The 27,677-nt window shown below is 47.5% G+C and overlaps 14 protein-coding genes across 14 annotated transcripts; 7 read left to right on the plus strand and 7 right to left on the minus strand.

The window, feature by feature from the left end:
- Positions 1-260: 260 nt before the first annotated feature.
- FPRO_14926 (uncharacterized protein) lies at positions 261-722 on the minus strand (the record flags this gene model as incomplete). Its single annotated transcript, XM_031220811.1, has 1 exon — positions 261-722. One exon carries the CDS (start codon positions 720-722, stop codon positions 261-263), a length of 462 nt encoding a protein of 153 aa, XP_031086432.1.
- Positions 723-1,191: 469 nt separating this feature from the next.
- FPRO_14925 (uncharacterized protein) lies at positions 1,192-2,411 on the plus strand (the record flags this gene model as incomplete). The annotated part of the gene is made up of 5 exons (XM_031220812.1): positions 1,192-1,291; positions 1,354-1,547; positions 1,615-1,680; positions 1,740-2,040; positions 2,095-2,411. The coding sequence occupies 5 exons, from the start codon at positions 1,192-1,194 to the stop codon at positions 2,409-2,411; spliced, it is 978 nt and encodes a 325-aa protein (XP_031086433.1).
- Positions 2,412-3,185: 774 nt separating this feature from the next.
- FPRO_14924 (uncharacterized protein) lies at positions 3,186-3,704 on the plus strand (the record flags this gene model as incomplete). Its single annotated transcript, XM_031220813.1, has 1 exon — positions 3,186-3,704. One exon carries the CDS (start codon positions 3,186-3,188, stop codon positions 3,702-3,704), a length of 519 nt encoding a protein of 172 aa, XP_031086434.1.
- Positions 3,705-4,418: 714 nt separating this feature from the next.
- FPRO_14923 (uncharacterized protein) lies at positions 4,419-6,793 on the minus strand (the record flags this gene model as incomplete). Its single annotated transcript, XM_031220814.1, has 4 exons — positions 4,419-4,921; positions 4,969-5,067; positions 5,117-5,356; positions 5,404-6,793. 4 exons carry the CDS (start codon positions 6,791-6,793, stop codon positions 4,419-4,421), a joined length of 2,232 nt encoding a protein of 743 aa, XP_031086435.1.
- Positions 6,794-7,804: 1,011 nt separating this feature from the next.
- FPRO_14922 (uncharacterized protein) lies at positions 7,805-8,728 on the plus strand (the record flags this gene model as incomplete). The annotated part of the gene is made up of 1 exon (XM_031220816.1): positions 7,805-8,728. The coding sequence occupies one exon, from the start codon at positions 7,805-7,807 to the stop codon at positions 8,726-8,728; it is 924 nt and encodes a 307-aa protein (XP_031086436.1).
- A 358-nt stretch (positions 8,729-9,086) lies between these two features.
- On the plus strand, positions 9,087-14,055 carry FPRO_14921 (uncharacterized protein; the record flags this gene model as incomplete). The annotated part of the gene is made up of 7 exons (XM_031220817.1): positions 9,087-9,430; positions 9,485-9,698; positions 9,749-9,814; positions 9,865-10,143; positions 10,196-10,424; positions 10,479-10,508; positions 10,556-14,055. 7 exons carry the CDS (start codon positions 9,087-9,089, stop codon positions 14,053-14,055), a joined length of 4,662 nt encoding a protein of 1,553 aa, XP_031086437.1.
- A 134-nt stretch (positions 14,056-14,189) lies between these two features.
- On the minus strand, positions 14,190-14,933 carry FPRO_14920 (uncharacterized protein; the record flags this gene model as incomplete). Its single annotated transcript, XM_031220818.1, has 1 exon — positions 14,190-14,933. The coding sequence occupies one exon, from the start codon at positions 14,931-14,933 to the stop codon at positions 14,190-14,192; it is 744 nt and encodes a 247-aa protein (XP_031086438.1).
- Positions 14,934-15,357: 424 nt separating this feature from the next.
- Positions 15,358-16,797, minus strand: FPRO_14919 (uncharacterized protein; the record flags this gene model as incomplete). Its single annotated transcript, XM_031220819.1, has 1 exon — positions 15,358-16,797. One exon carries the CDS (start codon positions 16,795-16,797, stop codon positions 15,358-15,360), a length of 1,440 nt encoding a protein of 479 aa, XP_031086439.1.
- Positions 16,798-17,137: 340 nt separating this feature from the next.
- FPRO_14918 (uncharacterized protein) lies at positions 17,138-18,025 on the plus strand (the record flags this gene model as incomplete). Its single annotated transcript, XM_031220820.1, has 2 exons — positions 17,138-17,336; positions 17,388-18,025. 2 exons carry the CDS (start codon positions 17,138-17,140, stop codon positions 18,023-18,025), a joined length of 837 nt encoding a protein of 278 aa, XP_031086440.1.
- A 313-nt stretch (positions 18,026-18,338) lies between these two features.
- Positions 18,339-19,343, minus strand: FPRO_14917 (uncharacterized protein; the record flags this gene model as incomplete). The annotated part of the gene is made up of 3 exons (XM_031220821.1): positions 18,339-18,804; positions 18,859-19,181; positions 19,284-19,343. 3 exons carry the CDS (start codon positions 19,341-19,343, stop codon positions 18,339-18,341), a joined length of 849 nt encoding a protein of 282 aa, XP_031086441.1.
- A 114-nt stretch (positions 19,344-19,457) lies between these two features.
- Positions 19,458-20,563, plus strand: FPRO_14916 (related to glycerate-and formate-dehydrogenases; the record flags this gene model as incomplete). The annotated part of the gene is made up of 2 exons (XM_031220822.1): positions 19,458-19,991; positions 20,054-20,563. The coding sequence occupies 2 exons, from the start codon at positions 19,458-19,460 to the stop codon at positions 20,561-20,563; spliced, it is 1,044 nt and encodes a 347-aa protein (XP_031086442.1).
- Positions 20,564-21,104: 541 nt separating this feature from the next.
- On the minus strand, positions 21,105-22,907 carry FPRO_14915 (uncharacterized protein; the record flags this gene model as incomplete). Its single annotated transcript, XM_031220823.1, has 4 exons — positions 21,105-21,171; positions 21,230-21,572; positions 21,629-22,723; positions 22,769-22,907. 4 exons carry the CDS (start codon positions 22,905-22,907, stop codon positions 21,105-21,107), a joined length of 1,644 nt encoding a protein of 547 aa, XP_031086443.1.
- A 490-nt stretch (positions 22,908-23,397) lies between these two features.
- FPRO_14914 (uncharacterized protein) lies at positions 23,398-24,902 on the plus strand (the record flags this gene model as incomplete). The annotated part of the gene is made up of 2 exons (XM_031220824.1): positions 23,398-23,575; positions 23,629-24,902. The coding sequence occupies 2 exons, from the start codon at positions 23,398-23,400 to the stop codon at positions 24,900-24,902; spliced, it is 1,452 nt and encodes a 483-aa protein (XP_031086444.1).
- A 17-nt stretch (positions 24,903-24,919) lies between these two features.
- Positions 24,920-27,226, minus strand: FPRO_14913 (uncharacterized protein; the record flags this gene model as incomplete). Its single annotated transcript, XM_031220825.1, has 6 exons — positions 24,920-25,804; positions 25,860-26,058; positions 26,111-26,289; positions 26,336-26,973; positions 27,028-27,076; positions 27,125-27,226. 6 exons carry the CDS (start codon positions 27,224-27,226, stop codon positions 24,920-24,922), a joined length of 2,052 nt encoding a protein of 683 aa, XP_031086445.1.
- Between the last annotated feature and the right edge of the window lie 451 nt (positions 27,227-27,677).

Consider the following 27,677-nt stretch of genomic DNA (forward strand, 5'->3'; position numbering starts at 1 on the left):
ATCCACAAGCAACATCCCACATCGTTCCACCCTCGTCACCTGGCCCTGGGTATTGTTGATATCTGGTTCAGCAATTGATCCTGAGCTTAGCAATAGAGAATTTTAGAACCCTCAGGTGCAGATTCAAGCTTGACTCCACACTTCTACGATATCTGCATCCCTCTGCAGCAAAGCATCCACGAAGTTGTCGACCTGAGTAGTTTGCATAAGGAGGTCAACGACTGTATCATTCCTAGACCTAATACCACTTCTTATTTGATTCAGAACAGGCCATTTTGGTTCTTCCACTCTGACTTGGGGGGAACCGGGGCGGCAGTATCCCAGTGCTCCGTAAAAACGCCCTTTTCATACCGAAGTATCTCTACCACTCTCACGCCATCAGTTCCATCATAAGCCTCCACATGAATGTGGGCAACTACGAATTGCCCATCAACCAGAATGCGCTTCCAGTTGCACTTAAAAGGTCTGTTGGGGTCTGTGGTTTCTCTCTCAGCGAATTCGATGATAGACTCTCTTCCAGTCCCAAGTGTCGGGTTATGCTGGATATAATCCTCAGAGACTAATTCGCGGGTGCGGTCGTAGTCATGGTATACGAAAGTGGCTAAGAAAAGCTCAATGAGTGCTTTGCCAGCTTTAATTTGTTCAGCAGTTTGCGTAGGCTGATCGATAAGGTGCTCGTTCCAGGTCTTTTCGACGTCGGCAAGAAGTGCGTCTCTTGACATAGTGATAAAGAAGAAGCAGAAACAAGCTTTAGATAGGAGCTATGTTTTATTTGTGATAGTTGATCCAGAAAAGCTTAAAGGATGAGTGATAAGTTCTCATGGGATTAGAAACAACTAAACTTACTCTATCTATTTAAATATTATAAGCCCAGTAAAGGTAAAGGTACAGGGGTTTCCCCCATACACATTTCACTCTAAGACGAACTTTTCTTAAAACACCAATAAACTTCGGGTGGGTGGAGGGTAGGTGGAGCCGAGGCAGCAATATTCCGATTTATAAGATTGCATTACCGATATGATCTGCGTGGAGCCGAGTCAGCAAGATCCAGATCGGAAAACGCGGGGTACTACTGTTCAAAGCCCAGTCCTAACAACTTTACAATATATAATCATTGCAAAATAATTTGATAACTTTATTTGGGTTACATTGCGATTGATGTTATGTGATTTCGTAACCATCTTGCAAGTCATGGATTCGTTTAAACCTGGCTTGCACAATGAGGTTTATCCATTCATTCACCCTCTCAAATTCAAGGCATCGTTGCAAGACAAAGTTACTCTAATTACAGGTAAGTATCAATAGAGGCTACCCTTAGTTCTCCTCAAAATGCTGATTTGAGATTCGGGCCAGGGTCAACTGGAACAATTGGTCGGGCACTGGCAGAGTGCTTCTCTGTTGCCGGGACTAACCTGGTCCTTGTTTTTAACCGAACTGAACCTTCTCCCGATTTTCTGAATCGATGTCGAACTCTCGGTGCCACAGCCGTCACATCCATTCAATGTAATGTGTCCGACTTGGACAGCTGCCAGAATCTCATAAAGGAAGTAAGCAATGTCTCACTGGTTCACCCAATTAATTAAACCAAGTAACCAACTAAACTCAATTTTTAAGGTGGAAAGTAACTTGGGCAATATCGACATACTTATCAACAATGCTGGGGTGGATAGTATAGGACCGGTTCGCTGACAGCCAAATCCGACAAGCCTGACTTTGCTGACAATGCTCGACCCAAACAGATGCACAAAAAAGATCCCGCAGCTATCCTTCAAGACTGGGCCATCAATTTAAATGGCCCTATGTATTTGATGCGTCTGGTTATGCCAAGCTTTATCCAGGCCCGAAGTGGCACTATAATCAACATAGCCTCTAGGGGCGGAACGGTCAATATCCCCTTTAACACCACTTACTGTGCTGGTAAAGCCGCACTTATACGACTTACTAGCTGCTGGCAAGCAGAATTGGAACTGGGAGGTCATGATGGGATTCAGATGTATTCCATCCATCCAGGTGCCGTGCCCTCACAGATGACATCTGCAGGTATTTTGCTCCTTTATAAAATAATGCATACCTCTTTCCTAACCTTCCATGAAGCCCATTTAGATGAGATAATGGGTCAGTACCCCCATGTCCTCAAGATAATGGCTCAAGTGTTGGAGGGCTTTAAAGATTCTCCTTATTTGAGTGGCATGGTATCAGTGGCTTTGGCCACTGGTATTGCAAAGGATTGCCTAAATGGAAGATACTTTGATGTCCAACAGGATTTAGAGCATGTAATCACGCAGGCCCAAGCTCTGAAAGCTAATCCGGACCTTTACACGCTGCAGGTGGGATTCCTAGGTGGCTTACCTAATGACGGAGGGACAGAGAATATAGCTCCAGAGAAATCCTTTATTTTCCCTGGTTATTAATTGCTCAGTAACTAGTCAAGATATTTCAAGTCAACAAGATCAATTTACTTGCTGTTGGCGTTCAAGATAAGAGCGAGGACTCTTCTATATCTCATTTACATTCGTATAATCTGATCAAGTTTGCGATATGTCGGACAGAACCCAGAATATTAAAAGCAGACTCTGGACGCCAGGTTCCCTGAGTTTGCTTTTACCGGAAAGTGTGGACTCCCGAGTCTCAATTCACCCGATCTGCCTCTTGAATGCTTTTGATCAAGGACCCTTAGTGCGCCATAATTATTTTAGCACATGTCTATAGTGGGCACGGTTTATCATGGTGTGATGTTATGTGACAATAAGTTGTAATCTAATAGATGGTTATGCTGCTTATGTATTAAAATCGAAGGTAGTTTATCAGGGTGGCAGGACTTGGGTTAATAAACGTTACAGCAAACTTATTTATATGGAGCTCTTGGTATTTACATATAGTAAAGTAAAGATATAGGTAGATACCTTATTTTCAAGGTCCAGATACCCAGCATAACTCTAAGCATAACGTTAAGCTTTGCGTTATGGCAGCTATCCGAGCTTCCCGGACCACTCAGAGCACTGGAATATCTGGGCCACTAGTTGGTTATGGGGTTTGAGCTTGAAGGCAACGCGACAATTGATTACTATCCCTGGCCGTGAATAGGTTTATAAGACAGCCTCATCCCAAGCCCTCGGGTCTTCACCTCTACATAATATCATACTTCGATTAAGAAACACCAGCAGTTATCCTCCTCGCGCACAATTATGGCAAACACAAACAAAAGCATCGGAGCTGACACCAAAGTGTCAATGGAGATTGATCCATCAGCTTCTGGTACCATTGTCCGAATTATATCGGTCGCTGAATCGACGTTTAATATCCTTTTGGCTATCCCCATGGTATTCAACGCGGAAAAAGCTTTCAAACGAATGTACTCAACCGATGACCCGTCTGCGGCCTCTCACGCTGTCCCTGTGATGCAACTGTTCGGCATCAGCCTAGCCGCCATGACGGTACCAATAGCACTTGGGATCCCAAATAAAGCTGGAGCGGTAGAAACGAGGCGGGTAACGTATCGGATGCTAGCCTCGTTTGAGGGTATGGCTTTACCGCTCTTGTTTTGGCAGGCTTGGGTTGTAGGGGAGACCGATAGTGGGATTTATCCTACCAAGCTGACTTGGGGCTCTGGGTTGGCAATGGGTGTCATGTTAGGGTTTAGGGTTTTCGTGTTGTTTATGAAACCGGAATGGATGGGCAAATACAAGGCGAAGAGGGTAGGCTGAGCTGAAGGGGGGTTGTTAATAAATTCAGCGACATGGGATAGTCATCTTTATGCTTTTTCTTGTCCCCTATATAGATAAGGGTTTATAGAGAAAGGTTGATGTATTATATAATGTTGTTATTGGACAGAAAAGACAAGTTCTCGTATACAAGGGTGCCGTTACTGGATTACTGATAGTTAGGGTTAGGTATAGTGAGGACAAAAGATGTGTTTTATGATCTAGAATCGGTAGTATGTTGGCTGTAAAGTCACATTTCTGACCGTGCGGTTTGCCGAAGACCCCGAGATCTGCGGAATTGACATCCCACATCGCTCCGCCCCACGCCTAGCCCGGGATTTTGATCTGCAACGTTCGGTAGTTGGGTAGATATGTATCTCACGGAGTTACTGGACAAGGCTGCGGGCTTGGGCCTTAAGCGGAGTTTATGACCAGGGGAGAAACTCCGCAAGTACGTTACAAGAGAACATGGCGTATTCTTCGACATGAGGTATTTCAAGCTGCCATTTGCAAACCAACGCATTAAATAACACTTGATGTAATTAAGAATATACTTCAAGAATAGGCTTGCTCTTATCTGCCACTCTGGAGCTAGGAAAGACCGCTACCATATGTTTGTAGCGTTAAGTATCTGACTGTTAGGTAGTCGCTGTGAAAAGCAGGCCAGTGACAACTGATAACTCCTTGAGGCTCATGTAATCCAGGCTGGATATCTTGCTACATAGTTAGAGAAAACTCCTTCTCTCTGCGATACCTTTGTGTTCTCGGATTTGCATAGCTCACCCAGGCGGTGGCGTTTCCCTTTGGGGAACCAGAAAAAGTATACACCGCCGCTGCAGAACCATCAGCAGGGATTGAGTGAGGGGTAAACTTTCTTGTAAACGTGATACCACGGCCCGAGATACGGAAAACAACGTCTCTGAAGTCCCAATCGTCAAAGTTAGTCACGTTAACAACGACATGTCCATCGCTGACTTTGACATCCAAGTAGGCATCTGCGATATTTGGATCGTTTGTGATGGGCCTTCCCTTGCGTTTTGATGGGGTAACCCCTGCACGATATGCAGCTCGCTGTGCTATGAGGCTTGTTCCATTTATGTAGGGCGCAAGGTAGTTTCGTAGGAACGTGTTGTTACGTCTTCCGGAATGATTTGGGAACCCATCTAGGACCTCGTTGTCTTTGACTCCGAGTTTACCCCAATTAGCAATCACTGTGTTCCCTGGTCATGTCAGCACTTTATCTACCGCATATAAACAATGAACATACATCCGGTGAGCTGCTCTGGAATCCAATCATTTGGCGCATAATACTTTCCTGAAGTGAAACCCAGATTGTTGAACCAGGTGATGTTTCTTGAGGCTTCATCTGTTCCGAGTATCAGCAAGCATTACGATGATTTATATAAGTTACGTGCCAGGATATAGGGCTTGCCAGCTTGCGTCATAGATGAGGTTAGATGACACCATTGTGTTTGGCGACCGTGAAAGCGTGTATACGCCTCCAAAGTCAGTATGAGATTGACCAAAATGATGAATCAAATTTCCCTCAATCAAATTGTTCTTCATGACGGTGGGTGTATCATAGAGTGGCTGGTAATTGTAAAGGCCTCGCTTGACGTACTCTGGGCTCCCTCCTTCATCATTGCTTCCCCAGCCTAGAACCCATTAGCAGTCTTATTCGTCAGGAAGGAACAAACCATACCATAACCATGGCAAATACCGCTATATGGCTGGTTATAAACATCGTTGTGTATTATGGAAGAGAATTGCGTGTATGTAAAAAGAATGGGGACGGTGGATGACCAGAGGACTGAATTGTTGTTGAATATGTTGTTGGAGGCGTGAATGTCTGACACAAGCATCTGCGGCTGTGATGGGTGGTGTGCATCGGCTTGTATACCTCCCACGGTGATACTATTCCCCATCACCTGCGTGAAATAATTGTCATCAATATGGATGTTGTTGGCCCCAAGGCCAACGCCCGTCACGTGCGCATTCTTGTCATTTCCTACACCAATGCCTCCAGCTCCAAGCTCTCGGAAAGTACAAGACTCTATGGTGACGTTGTATGCCGCGCTGACTTGGATCGCGCTGGGCATCTGCCACCAATGGGGCCTCGATGCTTCAAAATTAGGCCACTGACTATCATTTCCCATGTAACCACCAGTCTGTTGATCTATGTAACCATAAGTGTCTGGCCTTAGCCAAGTGCTGTGCTTAAAGGCGATTCCCTCGAAGTGCAAGTCGTGAATCGGCTCTTTATAGGTTCCACCGACGACCATGAGAACCTCTTGGATGCCGAGATAGCCAGATACGGTGGCCATATCTTCGCCTTCCAATGGCTTGTAATAGACAGTCGATTCGTTTCTGTCAAGGTAGAATTGACCGCCGTCAGTCAGCAAGGCTTTGACGTTTTGAATCCAAACGCCTCCATCCCAAAACGGCTCTGCGATTTGGTCATAACCGATGAGTTGATTGGCCCATATATCCTTCTTCATCTCAAGGACGCGGTTGCTAACCTTTTCGATGAGCGCAACACGATCCGTAAATGAATTTATCGCCCGAAGCTCGCCATTCTCAATGCCTGGTGTGTTCATGATCCAGTCGTAATCCGAGCTGTTCCAGGTCATTCCGATTTTGGTGTACTCAAAATCTGTCCGATTGTGGATTCGTCGTCGAGCATACTGTGCAGCCAATCCGTTTATGTAGAGGTTGCGGGATTTCGTCCCCTTCGGGACGGAAGCAGACCATATCCCGTTCTTGCCTTCAGTCCAATCGATAATCTTGTGTCCTCCAGAGATGACCGTATCTGAACCAGCCCATGTCACCGTTAAGCCATTGGTACCGGAGTCTTCACTGTTAAATTTGATGGGCTCGTTAATTACCCAAGTACCTGGGCCAAGGTGGACAGTGATGTCATCTTGTGCGGACGGAATGAGTTCACGGACAAGCTCTTGTGCTTTTCGGATACTCTTCACAGGCTTGCCGGCTGACCCAGGATTATAGTCCTGTCCTTTCCGATCAACGAAGATATGTGCGGCCACTGAGAAGCGGATAGCAAAGAGGAAAACAAAGTGTAGATGCATCTTCATGGTTATACAGTATATGGAAGAATGGATGGTTGATTGACTTTTAGTCTCGAGTTGGCATTATATCTACGAGATACATTGAACCACTACATGTGATAAGCCCGATTAACCCAAAGTTTAGGCAAAATCCTGCCCCTCATTTCTAGAGTGCTGTTTTCTAGATGATCACCATGCTTAGGTAGCATGTTCTACTCATAGCCGCGCGAGTCGCATAATATTATAATGAAGTTCTGCAGTGATACATTATGTCCGACGATCTTTAATCTCTTCCACCAATAGTTAGCCCTGCTTAAATGTAGGATTTAGTTCTAATTAGCCGGCGGAAATTTGAACGAATGCACCCATGACATGATAAAAATGCTGAACTACATGTGTTTATGCGGGGAATCAGCATTATGGAACTTCCCCAGGCCCCCCAAAAGACACAGGCTTTAAGGGAAACAAAATCTTGCAATTCTATCTCTTCCAAGTTGGTGACATGATCAGGCAGACTTATCCATCATGAAAAGAAGTTATTCCTGGAGTGAGTTATAGTCGCGTTCAGCTACAATCCTTAAACAACCATTGAGCTTAGGAATATTAAGCCCTGCCTGCTTGAGGGTACCGACTTGGCAGTACGCAAGAGTTGATATCAACTTGTTTGAGGTTTGAGACGTTTGAGTGCTGGTTGAGCATATTGAGTGGAATTTGGACTGGGTTGACGAGATGATTGAATAAAATTCCTTTTACAAACAGACAGGATAAATATAGATTGGTCTTTAATAATTTATGAAGGACGAAATACAGGGAGGTTGAAATTACATTACGGCACTGATTGTCAGCCAATAACATTGCGACCTGAAGCGCCGAGGCCCAGTGGCACATCAACCTGATAATCGGTTGTCCAGCTGAACGACATTTTTACACTGGGAAATCCAGCTCCTCGTTATCTGAAAGAAATTGGTGTGTTGCAATGAGCCCAGGTGAGGCTGTATCTCGAAACCTTCCAACACGAACATCTTCATGTTTCCTAACATGTTCAAACCGCCCTTTAGACCAGAACATTCTTTGCTTCGGGACCAGCAGAGCGGGTACGTGCCAGGATTCCCTCGAGTTCCTCGTCATGGCAGCGATCAGATCAAGAAATTACTCATGTCTGAGTTTTGCTCAGACGACCTAGATCGAGTTTCGGATAAGCTCTGGTGGATGTCAAAACAAGATAGCACAAATATATGGCCACTGCATCGACAGTTACTACAAGGCCGGTCGATCGTCGTGACAGAGAACCCGAAGCTACATCTCTTATGGATCAACAACCGTGTTTTCATCAAGCCTCTTCCACGATTCATCGGGTCCAACGGCTTCTGGAGAGAACATCTTTGCAGTAACAATACAAGCGACGACGTGCGTATTCGACGCGCAACCTTGGGTTATCTACGCACATACTTCTTTCTCATCCAGCATGAATCAGACTTTCGCATCGCCAAGGATCCTACTCTTTGTCTTATCCCAGAAGGTATCTCTTGGGAGCAGTTCTGCGACTTCACCTCTGATTTTGATAAGATCCTGGATAAAGATGTTTCCCTGCGCTATGCCTACGGTCAAATCCGCCTTACTCGCCTCAACTTCTACGCTCCGATCATTCTGCACAAGTCCTACTTCCAGAGAATTGACTTCCAATACGGACAGTATTTCGCACGTTTCTACGCGCCGATTTTATTCGCATTCGGAATTACCTCTGTGACTTTGAGTGGACTACAGGTGGTGGCCTCACTTGAAACAGGTGGCGGTGCCAACTGGCAGGGGCTGGCGCTTGGTGTCAGCGTTTTGGCGATCTTGGTCTCTTTTGGCCTTCTCATTGGGCTTGCGGTTCTGCTGTCTTGGAAAATTGCTAAAGAGTGGAAATTCGCTATCAAAGAAAGGCGCCGTTTGGTGAAGACTGAACGAGTCGTGGCCTGACAGCAAAGTACAATACGTCCTTTATCATTGTCCTCTTTTTCACAATGATCTGACTTTGTTGAGTTAGCCCTGTGACGTTAGTGGCGCAGAGTCGGTGAAGCTGCAGTCACCGAGAACTGCACTTCTGCCTATTTTCAACCCTCCCCTGCATGGCTGCGGGAGTTATCATTCGCCGAGGACCTATCACCCCTAACTCATGCATACAAGACATTCTGGGCACCTATTCCAGCTTTTCAGCCGCAGACGAAGTCCTGATACGCCCTCCTCATATCTCTCTCCGACTCAAAGTTTTCCATCTTTTTCCCTCAGTCTTATTCGAGCATGTACATGTTTACCTGCAGCGCAGGCAGTATCCGCAATGGCAGCAGCTAGCCACAAAAACTTCAGACTACGGGGCATTCCGCGTGATTGCGAGACTCGGAGTGAGGTCTGCAACCTTATTCAGAAAACTCTGGCACTCGAGCCTAGCGCCAGTCCTACTGTCTACTCGCTTGCATGTTCCCCCACCGATCCCAATAGCAAGATCGCTACACTCAGCTTTCCTTCAATTCCAGAATGTTTATCCGATCGCACAAAGACTGAGTGGAGTTTTAACCTGTCCGATGGTAACGACATCGATTTCAGCAGGTCTCTTGCTTTCGACACACACTTTACAGGTTTCACACCTTTTCACCGCACAAACGACAACGATTGCCATATTGAGTGAGTTGACCGGAATCAGTCTATCAATGTATTTTTGCTAACGTTCCTCACTAGCTTGGTTGCAGTTTGTGGCCTTGGGGGGCATGCCTTGGGTTCATTCAAGGAAAAGAATGGCCGCTTCGTTTGGCTTCGGGATGCGCTTCCATCAGACATCCCGAATGCAAGGATTTTAACTTATGGATATGATACGAAGCTCTCCAAGAGCAGCGCCTTCCAAAATTTGACAGACTTGGGACGGGCACTGCAGATTGACCTTGAGGACATTTATGTATTTGACCAAATATTTCCCGTTTGTTTTCAACAGCTAATGCCCAAGAGGACCCGAACCAACCTCGTTCGATACTTTTCATCGGACATAGCCTGGGTGGACTTGTCGTCAAAGAGGTGAGTAATTGAAAAGTGCTTCAGAAGGCCTATCAATTAACGCCCGTTAGGCTGTCCGATTACTACAAGAAGAGCCTCTCGGGCCTGACTTTCCAATTTTGAACGCCATTTCCGGTTTCACCTTCTTTGGGGTTCCCCATCGAGGCTTGGAAGTCGAGTGTTTGATCCCTTTGGTAAAGGATAACCCCAACCGGGCACTACTCGAATCTCTTAACAAGAATTCGTCACTTCTCGATCATCTACAGAATGGCTTTAGCAAAATATCAAAAGCGAGGGGCTTTTCTGTTGTGTCGTTCTATGAGACAGAGAAGTCCCCTACCGCAGTTTGGGTGAGTTGTCTACACGTCGAGAAACATTGTCTGTTCTTAACACCGCTGTCAGATCGATGGAAAATGGGACATGTCTGGTCCTAGCGAAGTGCTGGTAGAGGTATTCTCGGCAACATGCGGTTGCCAAAAGCAGCATCCCATCAACCGCAACCACTCTGAGATGGTAAAATACAGCGGTGTACATGATCAATTGTACCGAAGAGTGTTGGTCGCACTACGTCCCATAATTGGTATTTCACGAGGACGGCCTGGTATTGGAGGTATAAGAGAAGGTCCACAAGGTTCGATGCCAGATTTTAAGGTGTAAATGCTCAATATACTTACATGTCTTCCAGCTTGTGTTCAACTTTCAAGTGACGATCAGGGTATGAGCCAAGATAGAAAGCTGTTACGTGTCGCTGATACGAAGTAGAATGCCTGAAATCGCTATCATTCCCTGAGCAAGAGCACAGATACTCCGAGATCTCTTATGCGAGCGACACTTGCGACTGGCTTCTAGAAGACTACAACTATCAGAAGTGGATGAATGCGGCTCGTGGGCTCTTCTGGATTAAAGGATGTCCTGGAACAGGCAAATCAGTCATCATGAAATTTGCAGTTGATACAGTAAGCCGCAGGAAGTCTGGGGAAATTATCGCTTCCTTTTTTATCCATGGACGCGGCATAGAACTACAACGGACACCTTTAGGCATATTTCGCGCTTTGCTGAATTCTTTGCTCATGTCGTTTCCAAAATATCTGGCGGAGCTCACAGATGTCTTCCAAGATAAAGAGAAGCGGTACGGATCCTTTGACCAGAAGAACGGCTGGAGATGGAATGAAAAGGAATTGGAGAAATTCCTATCCCGACTCTTGATAGAGGGGACTAAAGAGCTACCGGTTGTCATATTCATTGACGCGCTTGATGAGTGTGGGGAACATGCCAAAAGCCTACTATTATTTCTCAAGAGCCTCATTGAGAATGCGGAGCGACAGGGATCCATGGTCAAGATCTGTTTTTCATCGAGGCATTTCCCGATACTTGGCCATGAGACGATGGCGAAGGTCTATGTGGAAGAGAGGAATGACCAGGACATCAGACTTGTCATTGGAGGCCGACTCAAGGAGGTTCAGCCCGTGGAGAGGCGGCGAGAGATCGAGAAAGAGATCTTGTTGAAGGCCCATGGGGGCTTCCAATGGGCCATACTCATCACAAACATGGTACTAGACGAAGAGTTGGCTGGCGCTAGAATCGAGGACCTACTTAATATCATATCGACAACCCCACCAGACCTCGACGAGCTGTACGACGTCATATTGAGGGGGGCGACCAATGACAAGCATAAGGAGATGGCCAAGCTGTTTCAGTGGGTTCTCTTGGCTAAACGACCATTGTCAGCCCAGGAGCTCCGAGAAGCACTCGCTACTGACAAAGACATGCATTATACAACAGTCTCGGAGCTCAGATCTCATGGCACCTGGTCGGATTCTTTATCCCAGTTCGAGATGCGTGTCCGGCATATATCCAGAGGCCTTGTGGAGTTCCAGAATCGTGATGTCTATGAACAGTATGAGCCTGGAGGTGAAGAATGGAGCAGAGAAGCCCAGTTCATCCATCAGTCAGCTGCAGACTTTGTGGCACAGAAGTTTCTCGCCAATATTCGCCAAGAGCCGCTATCTGGGTCCCCAGCTGGAGCCGGCCATTATGAGATATCCAGGTCTTTTCTCAGGTACTTGACGTTGGAAGAAATCCTGAACGCAAATGGTCTATCGCGAGAGAAACTATCAGCAACCTTCCCGCTGATGCCATACGGAGTAACATTTCTTCTCGACCATGTTACGGCCGTCGAGGAGGAAGCTATTTGCCAGGCTGATTTGGTGGCACTCATTCAATGGTACCAGCCAGGACGTCTTGGAATGCTCGCGAGCATATGGAGAATAATGGACCCTGGCGGTACTCATGCGCCTAGGGGCTGGCCCTTCTCCGGCGCCTCGGTTCTTCACCTCGCGATAGCGTTTGGTTCCGCTAGCTTGCTGGATACTTTACTACAGTGGAACAGCTCACAATTGGATACCAAGGACCCCGAAGGGAATACCCCCCTTCAGCTTGCTTTGCGGGAGAACTATCAAGATATGGCCCTCATGATACTGGAACGCTCAAGAATATGGCAGACTGAGAATGACGCCTCTGCTTCAGAAGACTGGCCAACTGACACTGTGGTGCCACTCAAGTACCTCGGTCATGTTAATACCGCCAATGTTGATGGTGAAACACCTCTGAGCTTAGCCGTGTCCATCAAAGCAGACACGGTAATCCGAGGCTTGATCGACGCAGGTGCTGAGGTCAAACACGAGAAGTCATTGATGTTTCATGCCATAATTCAAGAGGATAAGGAACTAGTATACAAGCTTATGAAAGAGGGTTCAGACCTTGACGGGGCTGTCTTCTTTGCAACACAATGTTTGAATCGGACTGATGGTAGCGATCATGTCTTAAACGAACTTTTGAGGGTTTTCCTCGAGGGCGGTGGTGATACGAGGAGATACAGGGGTGTCGAGATTGATAATATCATAGAGTTCGAGGAAGATGAAGAGGATGAAGGGGATGAAGAGGCAATCTTTGTCGCCATACGTGGAGGTAGGGCGGCGGTGGCCAGTCTCTTATTGTCATACGGCTCTTGGGACGATATGAGTGCTCTACTAGATGGAACTCTAATAGTCCTAGCTATTGACAACCACCATTACGATATCGCCGCGGCCTTGTTTCGGAAATCGCCACACACCATTCTCTCAGAGTATACCGCAGATGTGACAGTCCTTGAGCATATTATAAACACTAATCTGGTTGATTTTGCGCTTTTATGTGTTCAAGAGGGCCAAGGAGCTTTAACTGTACATCAATTGCTGTATGAAGCTGTTTCAATGGGCGCACTTGAATTTGTGGATGCTTTGTTGGACAGGGATGCAAGTACCGCAGAGTTAGCCAGTCAAGAATGGGGCCGCCATGATGCGCCATTCTTCGAAGCAGTGAACAGAAATGATGAAGATATGGTCGATCTCCTTCTTCATACAGGCCAGATTGATATCAGCATCAGAGAAGAGTGTGGCTACACCCCTTTTTTTGTCGCCGTTCAGCATAGATTCCTGAGTATCGTCCAGCTGCTCCTCGACACAGGAAAGATTGGTATCAGCCAAAAGGACTTTCAAGAAAGAACAGTTTCTGCAAGATCTATCGTGGATGAGTACCATGTTATGAGTGAGCGCAAGGCCGATCTTGAATCTACTATGATAGACGTATGGTGCGATAATGGCACGGAGCGTTGCTTTTGGAGGGCTACCACAGATGGAAATTTAAGAATGGTTAAACTGGTTCTCGATGAGAGCATGATTGAGCCCAATCAGACGTTTCAAGGAAAAACGCCACTCTTGTGGGCTATGCACAGAGGGAACGAAGACATGTTTAAGGTTCTTCTCAGCAGTTTCTTAGTTGATCTGCATTTCACGGACGAACGGGGACAAACGGCCTTTTCGTGGGCTCTAGACAATAGCCAGGATCGGAGGGTTCTGCAACTACTCAGTGCAAAAGGGTTTTCTCTCCAGAGAGAAAGCAACGACACTTCACGAAAATTATTTTGGTGGGCTATGGGAAGGGGTAATGGTGATGTGATCAATATGCTTCACGAAAGTGGCAAGTACGATATTGACACGAAGGATCTATGGGGAAGGACGCCGTTAATACTAACTGCTGATGCGAATGCTGAGGAGGCCATGAGGGTACTTCTTGAGACAGGTAAGGCTGATATACAGGCGGTTGATGACAGGGGCGAGACAGCACTTTCAGTAGCTGAAAGGAGGGGCTACAGGGGGATATTCAATCTACTGTCTACTTACATTCATCGGAGCAATGGACTTGCCATTAGGGATGCAGACTAGTAGTAACAATAAAGCTCGGAGGAATACGATATAGAGCTTGGCCATCATCGTGACGACATGAAAGGCATAGCCAAAATTCATTTTCTCTAGGCCTTCCCTGAGTCGTAAAAAAAGCTTCTGGAAAGGAATCTAGTTCACCAGGGAAGCTCCTGTCCCTTATAACTAACAAACTTGCCCGAGACACTTTCTCGCGTAGCACTGTCGATAATTCCAAGACTGCCCTTTACTGCTTCCTCGACGCCCTCAAGCATAGCATGGGGAAATCCCCACTCCGTAGCAGCAGACTCGCCCATTTCCGTATTAACAAAACCAGGATGGAGTGCAAAAGCTACCAAGCCCTCATTCTGCAAATGCAGAGCACGCGTAAGCCAGTTCAAGGCAGCCTTGCTAGGTCCGTATGCACCAGCGACTACTTCATGGTAGGTGATACAGCCAACAGATGATGAAACATTGATCACCTTGGGAGCAGATGACTTTTGCAACAAGGGCCAAACTCCCTGGACAACTGTAAGGGGGCCGATTGTGTTGATGTCGAACGCGGAGCGAAGGTCATCGGTCGGGATGTCGAGTACAGGATAAGATTTGAAGCAGGCGGCGGCATTGTTGACGAGAACGTCGACGTGATCAATGTCGAAAGCTTTGCGGATCTGGTGAGGAGAGAGCGGGGTAGTAAAGTCTAACTGCACAATGCTCAAAGTTGTGCCGTCACCCTTGACGAGACCGACAGTAGCATCTACGAGAGATGTGCCTGCTTGGTCGTTGCGAACCGTGGCGATGACGGTGACGGAGGGACGAGCAAGGAGGGCTTTAACGAACCCAAGGCCAATGCCTCTGTTGCCGCCAGTGACGACCCAAACAGTGTTGTTGCTGGAATCCATAATGATCTGGAGGTGACATGGAGTGGAATAAAGCTGGTGAGAGAAGAAAACGAAGGAGGAGGGAAATATTCTGTGCCCCGGCATGAAATGCATCTTATAAGTAATGAGGCATAACTGACTAATATTGGCTTGGGCCAATTAACTGCAGAGTAGAAGGGAAGATTTATTATCCGGCTTACATAGAACAGCTTGGCAATGTGCACGACCAACAATGAAAGGGGGGGTTAGTACTGAAAGAGTACAGATGTAGGAGGGGCAGAGATTTATAGTACTGCATATTATCATATCATCATTGCAACAGGACTAGAGAGATTTACTCCATTGCTCTGCACTCTACTTGACTGGTTCGCTTAACAGAACGGCGAGTGATATTATCGAGTTTTATATCTTAAAACAACATTACACAGCCTTGAAGGTCTAATCATTAATAATTAACCAACCTAGGTACCAGACCGCATCTTATGATACTCGTTCGCTGGATGTCCGCATACAAGGCTTCGGGCTCCAATAACGCAGACCCTAGAGCACTCTCAAAGCCCTCTTGATCAGGACAGCCATTTGCTTGTAAAGGCTCGTTCTGGACTTTATCTAGATTTGATGCGAAAATACCTGCTGCAGAGAATGGAAGGAAGTCCTCATAAGTGATAGGATTGGCTTTCAGATATCCCTGGTCAACCAATTCCTCGAGCGAAAGAGTCCCTGTGACATCAAAGCTTCCTTTACCTGTACCGTGGTAAGTACAGTAAATGAGGCCTTGTTTGCGTAGCTCTGACCACGAGTCAGGATAGTCGTTAAAGGCATCACTCATGGCCTTATCCATTGCCTCAAGGCTCTGCGCACCTGAACCCTCGCAGATGGTGCTTGTGGCCTTGGCCAACAGCTCATCGTAAAGCTTTCTCCCCGCAATAGTCACTGCAGCTCCTCGCTCCTCGATCTCTCCAAATCGAGCGCGATGACTTCCTTGGATAAGATCCCCATTGGCGTCGCGGAATCTGATCGTTTCTTCCAGGGCTAGGAAGCTGGTTTGGCGGAGGAGAATCGGGCATTGACGTGAAGGGGGGCCCTCGATGCGATCCTTGACCTGAAGGCCTTGCTTTCGCATTTGTGCCTGGCTAGCATCGATATCCAGCGTTCGGGGTGTTAAATGGTTGATATGCGCAGTATTGAATGAGGCGATATCAGCAAGTATGGGATGCTCCCAGGATAACCTTCTGTATTCTTCTTCTGATGCTAAAGCTTCTGGCATCCAGCTGAAAGTTTTTATCGACTCGTGAATAAATGTCTCAACTTCACACATCTGCAAAAGCCAGTTTTGCCTCTCAGCACAGTTTATCAAGTCCAGAAGTCTGTCACTGAAGATATGGCGCTGTGATAACAACTTCAATGCCAGCTCACGAGTTTCGGCGTTGGTGATCAACTCAGGCCTGAGCAAAGTTGTAAAGACCCTGAACGGGTTCTGGTTCAAGGATTCTAGGTCAACCGGACGGAAGCAAGTGCCATGCATGGGTAGTCCAGCGACAGAAAGATCGTAGTAACCCACTGCCTTCAGGCCAAGAACGGCAAAGAGGCGGGCCATAATCTGTAGCTCAAAGGGGGTGCCCAGTCTGATGGCGCCGTGTCTCTCTAGATCAAGTCTTTGAGACAGAAGAGCATCTTTTACAGGGTCCGGTTGCCCAAAAAGCACGTCCGTATTTACTGCATGGACGATCTGGACCAAATCCCCATACAGGGGGACTTCATTTCGGTACACCGCAGACAATGACAGTGTGAAGGCAGTTCGGACATCGACGGGGCTGGCAAAGTCATCGCCTCGATGCACGAGGGATGGTTCAGCCGAGATCGATAGAGTATTGATGGCAGGCATCTTCGTCGTAATGAACAAGAGGGGAGAAGGATGAAGATTGATACCAGCCGATATTAAAAGGAATTACATGTAGCAGTCAGTGTACATATACTATATAAAACAAGACGCTATATCGCCTTTCTATGTACAAGACTTGCGTCATATGATACATCGGATATTGCCGAGGGTGTACAAGGTCAAAGCTTGGGTGTTGTTGGATGAACCCCATCAGCCAATCACGGCGGCTACCGACGGCGATACGGTGTGACAATCCATCGATTGAAGCGTTATCAGTCGTATAAGACAATGAATTATCTCCTATCAAACACATCAATTCTAGCGCTACAACCAAGTTTTCATCATGTCTTCTACAATTACCACGACAGCCTCCAAGGCTTCACTCTCTACGAGTCAACCCAAAAGTAGACTCCATCAAATTCCACAATTCCATACCCTCGAAGCTACAAGACGATGGCAATTGGAGCAAATGGCAGGCGCCTTTCGCATATTTGCGAGATTGGGCTTCGCTGATGGAGGGAGTGGCCATATCAGCCTTAGAGGTAGGTTTGTACAGTCGATACTGAACCACTAATAAGCTGACCTTGGAGCAGACCCGGTCAAGCCAGACACATTTTGGCTCAATCCTTACGGAGTCCATTTTGGCCTCTTGAAGGTGTCCGACATGGTTCATGTCAACGAAGACGGAGAGCGTATTGGCGGGGCAGACAGACCCGTGAATACTGCCGGCTTCATTATCCATGCAGCCATCCATAAACGACGACCTGATATCAATGCTGCATGCCACTTCCATAGTCCCCATGGCCGCGCATGGTCCACGTTTGGGAAGCCGATAGATATGTTGAATCAGGATAGTTGCATGTTCTACAATGACCTTGCGGTATATGCCAACTTTGGCGGTGTCGTCTTTGCTAAAGAGGAGGGCATGCGGCTTGCTGACACTTTGGGTCCGACGAAAAAAAACCTCATACTACAGAATCATGGTATTTTGACATCAGGCGGTACTGTTGCTGAAGCAGCTGCCTTTTTCATCGCCCTGGAAAGAGCTTGTCAGACACAACTGCTAGTTGAATCGTCTTTGGCCGGTTCGGGATTGCAAAAGACATTTGTAGGTGAAGAAGAGGCTCAGTACACAAAGGATGGGACTGGAAGCCCCGAGGTTATGTATATGCAATTTGTGCCCGAGTATCAATACATTCTGGCGAAGACTGGGGGCGACTTTCTGAAATAGAACGCTTTATTCAATTTAAGATGTTTCAATCACTATGACCAAATGTCATCATGCGATTTGTTTCTCTTCCCATAATCGATGCCTAAAGACGTAATTGGTAGCTTCATATACAACAAGATCACGATGTTTTAGATACTATAATGCAGGGTAAGCTTCTATGAAGCAATAGATGATCCCAGTACTGTCGCCAAGGCCTTCACAATCAGCAAGACATAACTACGTATGATCGGTCCCAAGAGTTCAACGATGGCCGCATTCACGCACGGCACGAACGACTGCGGAAATGGGGATTGGTGGTTATCAACTATCGTCTCTATGTGTTCCCAGTATCCGATGCTTTCCAGGCCGACGGATTTCTTCTCGTCAGCCCCGAGTAGAACCACAAGGCCATTGTGTAAACATCGTATACCGGCAGCTGAATTGCATTTTGAATGCTATCGGCATAAGGTGGCATGTTTGTACACTCCAAGACGACTGCGGAGATGTCAGGATGGTGATGTATTAGCAACTTCACCTCAGCAACAAGTTCCTTCTCCAGCCGATCAGCATCATAAGTCGCTCCACGAGCGCAAATGTCCCTGAGATGGCTGTCATCCGATAGTCCCCGTACACGGACGCGGTTAGGGTCAATGCCAAGTTGCAGCAAGTGAGCGCTTCCCAGCCTCGCACTGTCATATGTTAACACCCCGATAGGTCTGTTGACAGGGAAGATGGCCAAGAGGCTGGGAACTTGAACGAGAGCTGACGTGGCGACAGGTATGGGGGACAGGGCTGCTAATCTGGCATGTTCAGCGGGTGCAGTACTAACAAATTGAGACTGGAAGTCGGAATACCTGGTTTGGGCAGCGGCCAAGAAACCGCAGCTGGTAATGGCGCCCACAGCCCCTCTCTCTGCAAGCCTTATCGTGGCTTGCACAAAACGATCGATGAATGCATCTTCGTAGTCGCCATTGGTGACGATTTGGGCCTCCGATGTGCCTGTCACCTTTTCGCGGATGAGGGGAAAGGGCCATGTATCCTGGTTAAAGGGATCGCCTGGGGGACGGTGAATGTCAACTTCGACAGCGAGAAAGCCCAAAGGCGGTCCTAAATCTGTATTCTGTTGTGCCATCATCGCTTTTTGGATTCCTGTCGGAAAGGTGAGGCTCAGATATTCCTTCCATACATCCAGTTATTTTCATCTGTAAAGGCATCGCCCGGACAGGGTTGGTTGGTTTCATGGTGCGGGGGTTCACTCTTGACCAATCACGGGGCTTACCGGCAGGTTATCGCTGCCTTCGGGGGCTTCCTTGTCGATCTTTGCTGCTTTGGGAGCCATGATCGAGCCAGGCATTCAAGATTGCGCATCTCGGTGCATATAGTTAGTTGGTCAAATCGCGATACCTTGGCCGTCGCACAGCTTCTCTACATCCAGTCCGTACATTCATCCATCATGTCTCCAAGCCGCACTTCTCAGAGACCCCACGTTGTTAGCTTGGGAGCGCCTAAATTCGCCGGCGCTGATTATTTGGAAGCCTTTAGTCGAGACCACGACTTTGACGTGCTAGACGCCAATGATCGCGCCGAGACTCAGCAGCTGTTGCCAGAGTTGATCAAAGAAAAGGGTCCTGTAGATGCTTTTGTCATTCGAATGGGCACGCCGCCTTTTGAGCCATTTGACGAGGGTCTTTTGAGTTCGTTGGCGCCCGACTGCCGCATCATCACGTCGGCATCTGCTGGATACAACGAGTTTGATGTTGATTGGATGTCCAAGAATAACATTCTTTTCTGTAACTCAGTTGATGCTGTTGCAGAGGCGACAGCAGACATGGCCATCTTTCTCACCCTGGCTGTTCTCAGAAATACTTCCAAGGCTGAGCGCACAGCACGGGCTGGCAAGTGGCGAGGAGAGCCTGGCTCGCTCATTCCAGCTCGTGATCCCACCAACATGACGCTAGGCATCGTCGGTATGGGTTCCATCGGAAAGGTACACATCATCAACCTACCCTCTACTTATTTTGGCACTCGTTAGCTAACTGAGGATTAAAGTATCTCGCAAAAAAGGCCGTGGTTTTCAACATCAAGATTAAATACTACAACCGTCGCCAACTACCCCACGAGGTGGAACAAGAGTACAATGCGACCTACTGCTCTTCCCTCCACGAACTATTATCTCAGTCTGATATCGTGTCCCTCAACTGCCCGCTGAATGAAAAGACCACTGGCTTGATCGGTCCAGCAGAATTTGATGCCATGAAAGATGGGAGCTTTTTTGTGAACACGGCTCGAGGAGCTATTGTCAACGAAGCCGCTCTTAAGGCGGCACTGAAATCGGGCAAGATTGCAAGGGCGGGTCTTGATGTGCTGGCGAATGAGCCAAACGTCGATCCCTGGTTTTTGGAGCAGGACAACGTTATTGTTCAACCGCACCTCGGCGGTTTGACGGATGTTGCGTTTCAAAAGGCCGAGAGGGAATGTTTTGAGAATATCAGAGCGTTTTTCAAGACTGGCAAGGCCAACAGCCCTGTCAACGCGAACCGCGTAAGTGCTAAGATGTAACTGAGCGGAATACACAAGAACTGTATCGACATTGATTGTCGCGACTCAATTTAATTGCTCCATAGAGTCAGTAATACAAATTGACAAGGCCTAAGATTATTGTGGTTGGTACAATTTCTCGTTGATAATAACCTAAATAGTGCTTATTTGGGTTGATTTGGTGATGGTGAATAATTCTTTTTGATAGAAGTTTATGAAAGCACTAACATACCGTAATCTCACCTATGATTAGAAATTGGCTAATTCGATACCCGGATTTCAACACGTGTCATGACGCAACAAAACCGTGGATGATCGCGTAGAAGTCATCCAGGTATGGCTCTAGATGGTTCGACCGATGCATCTGCCACAGTTCAATCACGGCCGTGGAAGAACCGATAGGTCTGTGAATTATTGAATAACTACTACCTAGGAAAGTAGGGGATTCAGTTGCATTTACCAAAGCTACACCTATCTAATATTTCCGTTCCAATCCCTGGTTCGCGACTCCGACCTTATGTGCTACATATATGAAGTGGGAGTTATAGCATCCTGCTGATTCTCAAGAATCAGTCTGCTTGCTTGTTGTCGCAATTCTATCGTGCTTGGAATCAAGGCTCTCTGGGCTACTGCTTAATGTTGTAAGCTAAATTGCCTTAACACTTATGCTAATAATATAGCACTTACTTCTCCTCATCAACGACAGAACCTGAAATTGTAGTTACGTGGAGCGTCTTGGCCTTTGATCTGATCTGCCACCAAGGGCACTCAAACAGAGCATCTAGGTGCTCGAGGGGTAATCCTGCAGTCTCAGGGACAGCGAAGAATACGTAGATAAGTGACACGAGACACCACCCTGCAAAGAAGATAAAGGCTCCCCAGTTGTGCATGCTGGAGAGAATAGAAGGGGTTGCCCGATTGATGCCAAAATAGAACAGCCAGTGAAAGGCCTGGCTTAGTGCTGAGCCGAATGATCGAATGCTGTTCGGCCAGAGCTCCGCCCCGAAGACGTACGGAAGAACTAGGAGGCCTTGATTGATGACTATTAGAGACATTAAGTATCGGGGGAACTAAACAAGGACTTACCAACAGCGTAGCCGAACCCATGAATAAATATAGCTGCGATCGCGGCGGTGGAAGCACCTGGAGCAACAGAACCATCCTGGTGACTCTTGATATAGGCTCCGAGGTAGACATCAGAAATCAGCTGAATGGTAATTCCGATGAAGAGAGACTTTCGGCGTCCCAGAGCATCAATGAAAAAGAAGGAGGCAATGAGCGTGTAAAAGAACTTAGATAGGGAGTACATACTCGACAGGAATAGGTTGTTCCCGTGAGCGCTGTTTATTCCCATCAATGAGAGAATCGGCACCAGGTAGCTGGTAACAGAGTTCGCACCAGAGAGCTGAGCCAAAAGGTATGAGATCAAGGATTGCTGGACTCTTCGAAGGTTTCCAGGTACCATAAAGGTCTCTCTCAGGATATCTCTCAGACCGCCGCCTGAAGCATATCGCGACTTTTCAGCTTGGATCTGGAGCTCAATGTCTGCGATTTCTCCAGCGACGCGGGGGTGATCAGCTGGTAGACCTCGTAGAGCAACTAAGGTCTCGATAGCTTCTTCCTTGCGGCCAACCAACATAAGCCATCGCGGAGACTCGCATGCGAAGAAGCTTGCAGCAATAATGATGCCGCAGATGATGGTAGGAAGGAACCATACCAATTGGTATTGGAGATGAGAGGCGGGGAGGTGGAGGAAACAAGCATAGACGGTCAAGGTACTGATAGTTAAGCTCAGAAGCATAACAACGCTAAACCATACGGTCAGGAGGCCACGAATCTCGGTCGGCGCGATCTCAACAATCGACATGGGGCCCGTGACAGTCAAAGGACCGATGCCAAGTCCAGACACGAAGCGAGCAGTGTAGAGAGCACCCTTGTTTCCATAAGAGAATGTTGCAATAAGCTGACCGATAATCCAAATAGCAAAGTAGAGTCGCAGTGACCAGAGGCGTCCGATTCGATCGTTGATGAAGAACGACAGGGCGGATCCAACGCCCGCCGTCAGGTAGACGAATGATATAAAGTTGGCGACCTCGCTAGGATTCGCAGCAGAGGTAATACCGAAAGCCTTCGAGAAGCCTGGGAGAGACGGGACGACGGAACTGGAGCCTTGATCCCACGCTGCAACAGGTTAGAAATGGTCTGATGATAATGAAGGGAACGAACTGATGCACAAGCCGGACATGGCATAAAGAGCCGAGGAGATGAGGAGTTGGCGGTTATAGATAACCTCTCGTGGCGAGTTTCGAATGCTTCGGACATGTTTGCCGAGCGAAGAATCGCTGAAATATCGGGCGAGATGCATTGTGCAGAGAACTCAATTGTGGTCTTGGTCAAGAAGGTGAGTCGAGCAAGTTGAGAAAAGTGGCAAAGGTAACCGATTATATCATGTAGTTATATTAAGAATTTAGCTCATGATATATCATCGCGTCTGTTGCTGTAATAATCGTTGCATATACCAAAGTGCTAGAAGCTTGAACTGTCACACGACGAGCTGTCTAGGCTACCCTAGATTGCTTATCTCGCTCCCACATTGTTATCGTTGAGCTGGAATCTTCCGGGACTAGGCCTGATATAGATTAAAGCGAGGTATCGCTATCTCGGAATCCACCGAGTGGCTTGTCATGTGTTTCATTGACCTTATCAGGTACACCTCAAAGTGTACTAGTCAAAATTCAGCACTCCTACCCGCAATCCCCATCAACAGGCGCTAGCTTGGTCAGGCAATTTAACACGGCAGCGACAGCCAGACAGACACGTACGTTGGCGATAGTAGAGGTCAGCACGTTTTTACCATGTCGATTGCTTTGCAGAAAGAAGACCCTGTCGTGATCGTAGGGGCGGGCATTTTTGGTCTCAGCTCAGCTCTGCACCTCGCCAAGAGAGGGTACAGCAATATCACTGTATGCGACAGACAAAACTACGATGAAAGTCTCTATTCTTATCAGAAAGGCTCAGATGCGGCCTCGGCAGGTTATCAACACTCCAGTCCATCACTCTTTGTCGCCATAACTAACGGTTTCAAGATCTGAACAAGATCATCAGATCATCCTACGGAACTCAGATCGAGTACCAAGAGCTCTCGGTCGAAGCAATAGACATGTGGAATCAATGGAACGCCGACCTAGCTGACGGAGAAGTGCCACCCGGCATGAGTTCGAGCGACAAAGTATTCTATAACAACGGAGCTATCTTCTTCAACGAAGGCAATGAACTACCCCCCTTCGAAAAAGCAACTGTCGAGAACGCCAAGAAGTTGCATTTGACGAATCAACTGATAACAACTGCCGCCGACGATGTGCACACGGCGAACGATCTGGGTTTCGATTGCGACCAATTCAAAGCCAGTGCTCGGGGAACCTCCATGGCGGGTATCCTCGACACAAGCGGTGGATTTGTCGCTGCTGACAAGTCGTGTCGTCTCGCCCTCTACAAGGCTCGCAAACATGGCGTCAAGTTCATTTTTGGCCTCGAGGCCGGAGCATTTCATTCATTCCTAAAGCGTGGAGAAGATATCATTGGTATTCGTACCAAGGATGGAAAACACCACCACGCAAAGCTCACCATTATGGCCTGCGGCCCGCAAACGCCACTTCTTGTCCCCGAGCTGGACAATCTCTGCGAGGCGACGGCTGGCTCAGTCGTCGTCTTCAAAATTCCAAAGACCTCTCTAATCTTTGACCAGCTATCGCCTAAAAGGTTCCCAACTTGGATGTACAACATGAGGCACGGGGCCCGGGGAGGTCTGTATGGATTTCCTATCGATGCAGAAGGTCACCTCAAGATCGGTTACAGAGGGACCAAATACACGAATCCACTGTTACAGCCAGACGGCCAGGAGAGGAGCGTGCCCGTGACGCGCTGGTCTGAGGGAGACAAGGTTACGCAAATTCCCAGGCAAGCCATGGATACCATTGGGTCTTTCGTTGCCCGCCATATGCCCGAGGTCCTGCAGGAGGCTGGCGATGTTGCCTTTACCAGGCTCTGCTGGTATACTGATACATTCGATAATCACTTTGTGATAGATCGGGTGCCGGGACGACAAAGCTTGATGGTTGTTACCGGCGGAAGTGGTCATGCTTTTAAATTCTTGCCTAATATCGGGAATTGGGTAGTGGATATTATTGAAGGGGTAGGGTTGGAACGGCCGGCTATTCAAGCGTGGCGGTTCCGAAGCCCCTCATCTGTAGAGCATGTAAATGTGCTGATGGAAGGCTCTAAAAGTCCCAGAGCGTTGAAGAATGTGGTTCTCACTGACTCGATGACTGGCAGAACTTCAGCGAGAAGTTCACTACTATAGAATACTCTAATAACTACCTATGCTTCGTTGTTGCTCATCCCCTGAAGCAACTCTTGAAGAAACCATTCCGAGTCAACTGGCATGTCATCGGCGACAATATCCAAGGCCCAATCTTCAACAGCTCGCGAGTCAATTGACTGATTGCGATCCGGTGCTTGTGTTGCTTCATTCGCCCCTCGTGACAGATTGCCATCTCCACAAATGAGGCTAATGGTCCTCTCCGACAAAACCTCAAATATGTCTCGATACGGCACAGCCTTACTCCACCTCTCTGCGATAATAACCAATGCAGTATTGCAAGCCATGCATGTATTAATGATGTCCATTCTCTTGGTCGCTTGTCGTACGCTGGTGGACTTCCAAATGCAATATAGATACGTGAGCCCTCCCAGGAAGAGTATGTGAAGGGAACCCCACGTAAACTGCAAGGATTGATATTGGAACAATCTGCGGTAGAGAAGACATAGCTCTTTTGCTTTCTGCATGCAGCATTCCAACGCTTCCTCAACAGAGTCTTCTTCTCCAGGTAGAGCCTTGTGCGTAATCCAGTACCTGTACAACAATAGTATTGAATGATCGTAAGCCAGTCTGAACCATTCGCGTGATGCAAAGACAGACAGGGGATCCATGCCTGTCGTGTCTGGTGCATAAGGGATCTCGGAGTGCCATGCCTCTAGCTCTGCTCTCAGCTGATCCATAAGCGGCTTCTTGGCTACTTCCTGGCTCACAGGTGACTGTGTAACGGCTGGGTATATGGTGTTTCCTATTTTGGACCACAACCGACGTAGTTTTATCACATGGATGGCACCCGTCATGTTCGTGGGCGGCTCGTCATGGGAGACGCGTGGACTCTGTAATAAACCTAGCGCATTGATCTTGTCGTCATCGATATCTAAGGGCAGCTATTGTTTGGCGAGTCAGTAAGGCCACCAGTGAGCAAAGACGCGATATGCTCACCTCAGCATCAATACAGTCATCTGGTATACCGACGGGACGACCTAAGATAAAGGAAGCCACACGATCGATATCATAGGCGACCCAAAAACATCTCTTGGACATTTCAGCGATCAAAGGGTTAGCGTTTCGCCGAAACCTGGAGGCGCTTCGATGGTAGCCAAGCTGTATGCAATATCTTATGGCAAGGCCAGACGATTTCCTAGAAACACATTCAGACCATGGCCCTTACTCGAAGTCAGTTGCGAACTAACCATAGACTTCCTCCCGCTGGAGACCTTATGGAGTACACTGCGCACGACAGGAGACTTTGTATGGACTCAATGCTGTCGAGTTCAAGAATGAAGGGCTGATGCTTTAGTGCCATTTTGTAGTAGGACTCGGCTGTGTCATAATGAGCTGGGCCCAGAGCCAGAGACGCTGTTGCGTAAACCTAGAACTGTGTCAGAAATCGAGGCTATGGCGGACAGCGTGCTTACCATCCACACAAAGAACTGCGCCATATCTCCAGCTGCAGCAAGATTGCCCGAGAGGTCCGCCTTGAAACACTGCTCTTCCCAGAAGCGAAAGGTCGGCTCATGAAGGAAGGGATACTGTGCATGAATGTTTCCGAAATACGCTTGTGACAGAGCAGTACCCAGAGGTGGCGATGGGAAACTAACGGGAAACGCCTGAGGACAATCCCAGTCTATGAAGCCGCCATGCTCGAACCGAATAGTACTCGCCTGCGATCTCTTTGGAAGATCTATAGCTGTACTGATGATACGTGAGAATGATACGGCCGATGATGGACCGAAGTAATGAGGCTCTTTGCTAGCAGTTGTCAGGCATAATAGAGCCACGTCAGTCGATAGTTGATCTCTTGCGTCTTCTGCCTCAGTCGACGCATCCCGCTGACCGTTGCCTACAGGCTCGGACTCGCCTGGGCCAACGAATGGAGTGGCTGCGGATGGGGAGAAGCTCGAAGAATCCTTTTCTAGGCCCATAAGATGATCGAGAGCGACATCAGGCCGCGCTTGCTGTAACAAGCCCTCTAGGTAAGCAACCCGTGTCTCGAGTGACTGCATATAATCCCTTGGTCGAAAGAGACCTGTTGCAGGATCTTCCACGAGGCATTCTATGCACAAATGTGAGCGAGGTGACATGCCAATGCCGAAGGACCAGAGCTTACCTCTACCGCTCTTCTCGCAATTCTGGCATTTTGGGATTGATCCGTCACACTGTTGGGTGTTAGAACCGACTGTCTGTAGGTGACGTAAAGGTCATACTTTGAGCTTTTTCTGTTTGCACCCGCTGCACGCTAGGAGAGTGCGTTCCCCAATGCGAGTCCTTTTAACAGAGTTGGGGTTGGTTATGTTTTGGGTAGCCATTGTAAATCTTGTTTCAGGGCGCAAATACCTACTAAATGCAGTACAGTTAAGTGAATGCAGGTGATGGAAGAGAAATGCGGGGAAGTCAAATGCATGGGGAATTATAGAGTACGGAAGTGGGATGCTAAGTGTTGATGTTCATGCCTTATATATAAGGTTAGATTATGAAGTTTATCTAGCTAAAGTCTTATCAGCAATTGTACATTAATGTTAATAAGTGACACTATTGTCACTTTACTTAAAATGAAACTAAGTTTCAGTAGGTCTATTGTTGCCTATATAAGAAACCTATAACTATAGGGACTTTATTGTATATCTTGGGGCTAAGTTATCTTATGCAGATGCGACTTGATTAAGATTGAAGGAGTTGTCCTGAAGCTAGTTATGTTTTCCTTACTGTCAGCTAATGCATAAGATTAATTAGTTAATAATACGCTTTATTCAACGCCCG

The sequence above is a fragment of the Fusarium proliferatum genome (genome assembly GCF_900067095.1).
Source record: "Fusarium proliferatum ET1 genome assembly, contig: FPRO_scaffold009, whole genome shotgun sequence".
NCBI lineage: Eukaryota > Fungi > Ascomycota > Sordariomycetes > Hypocreales > Nectriaceae > Fusarium > Fusarium proliferatum.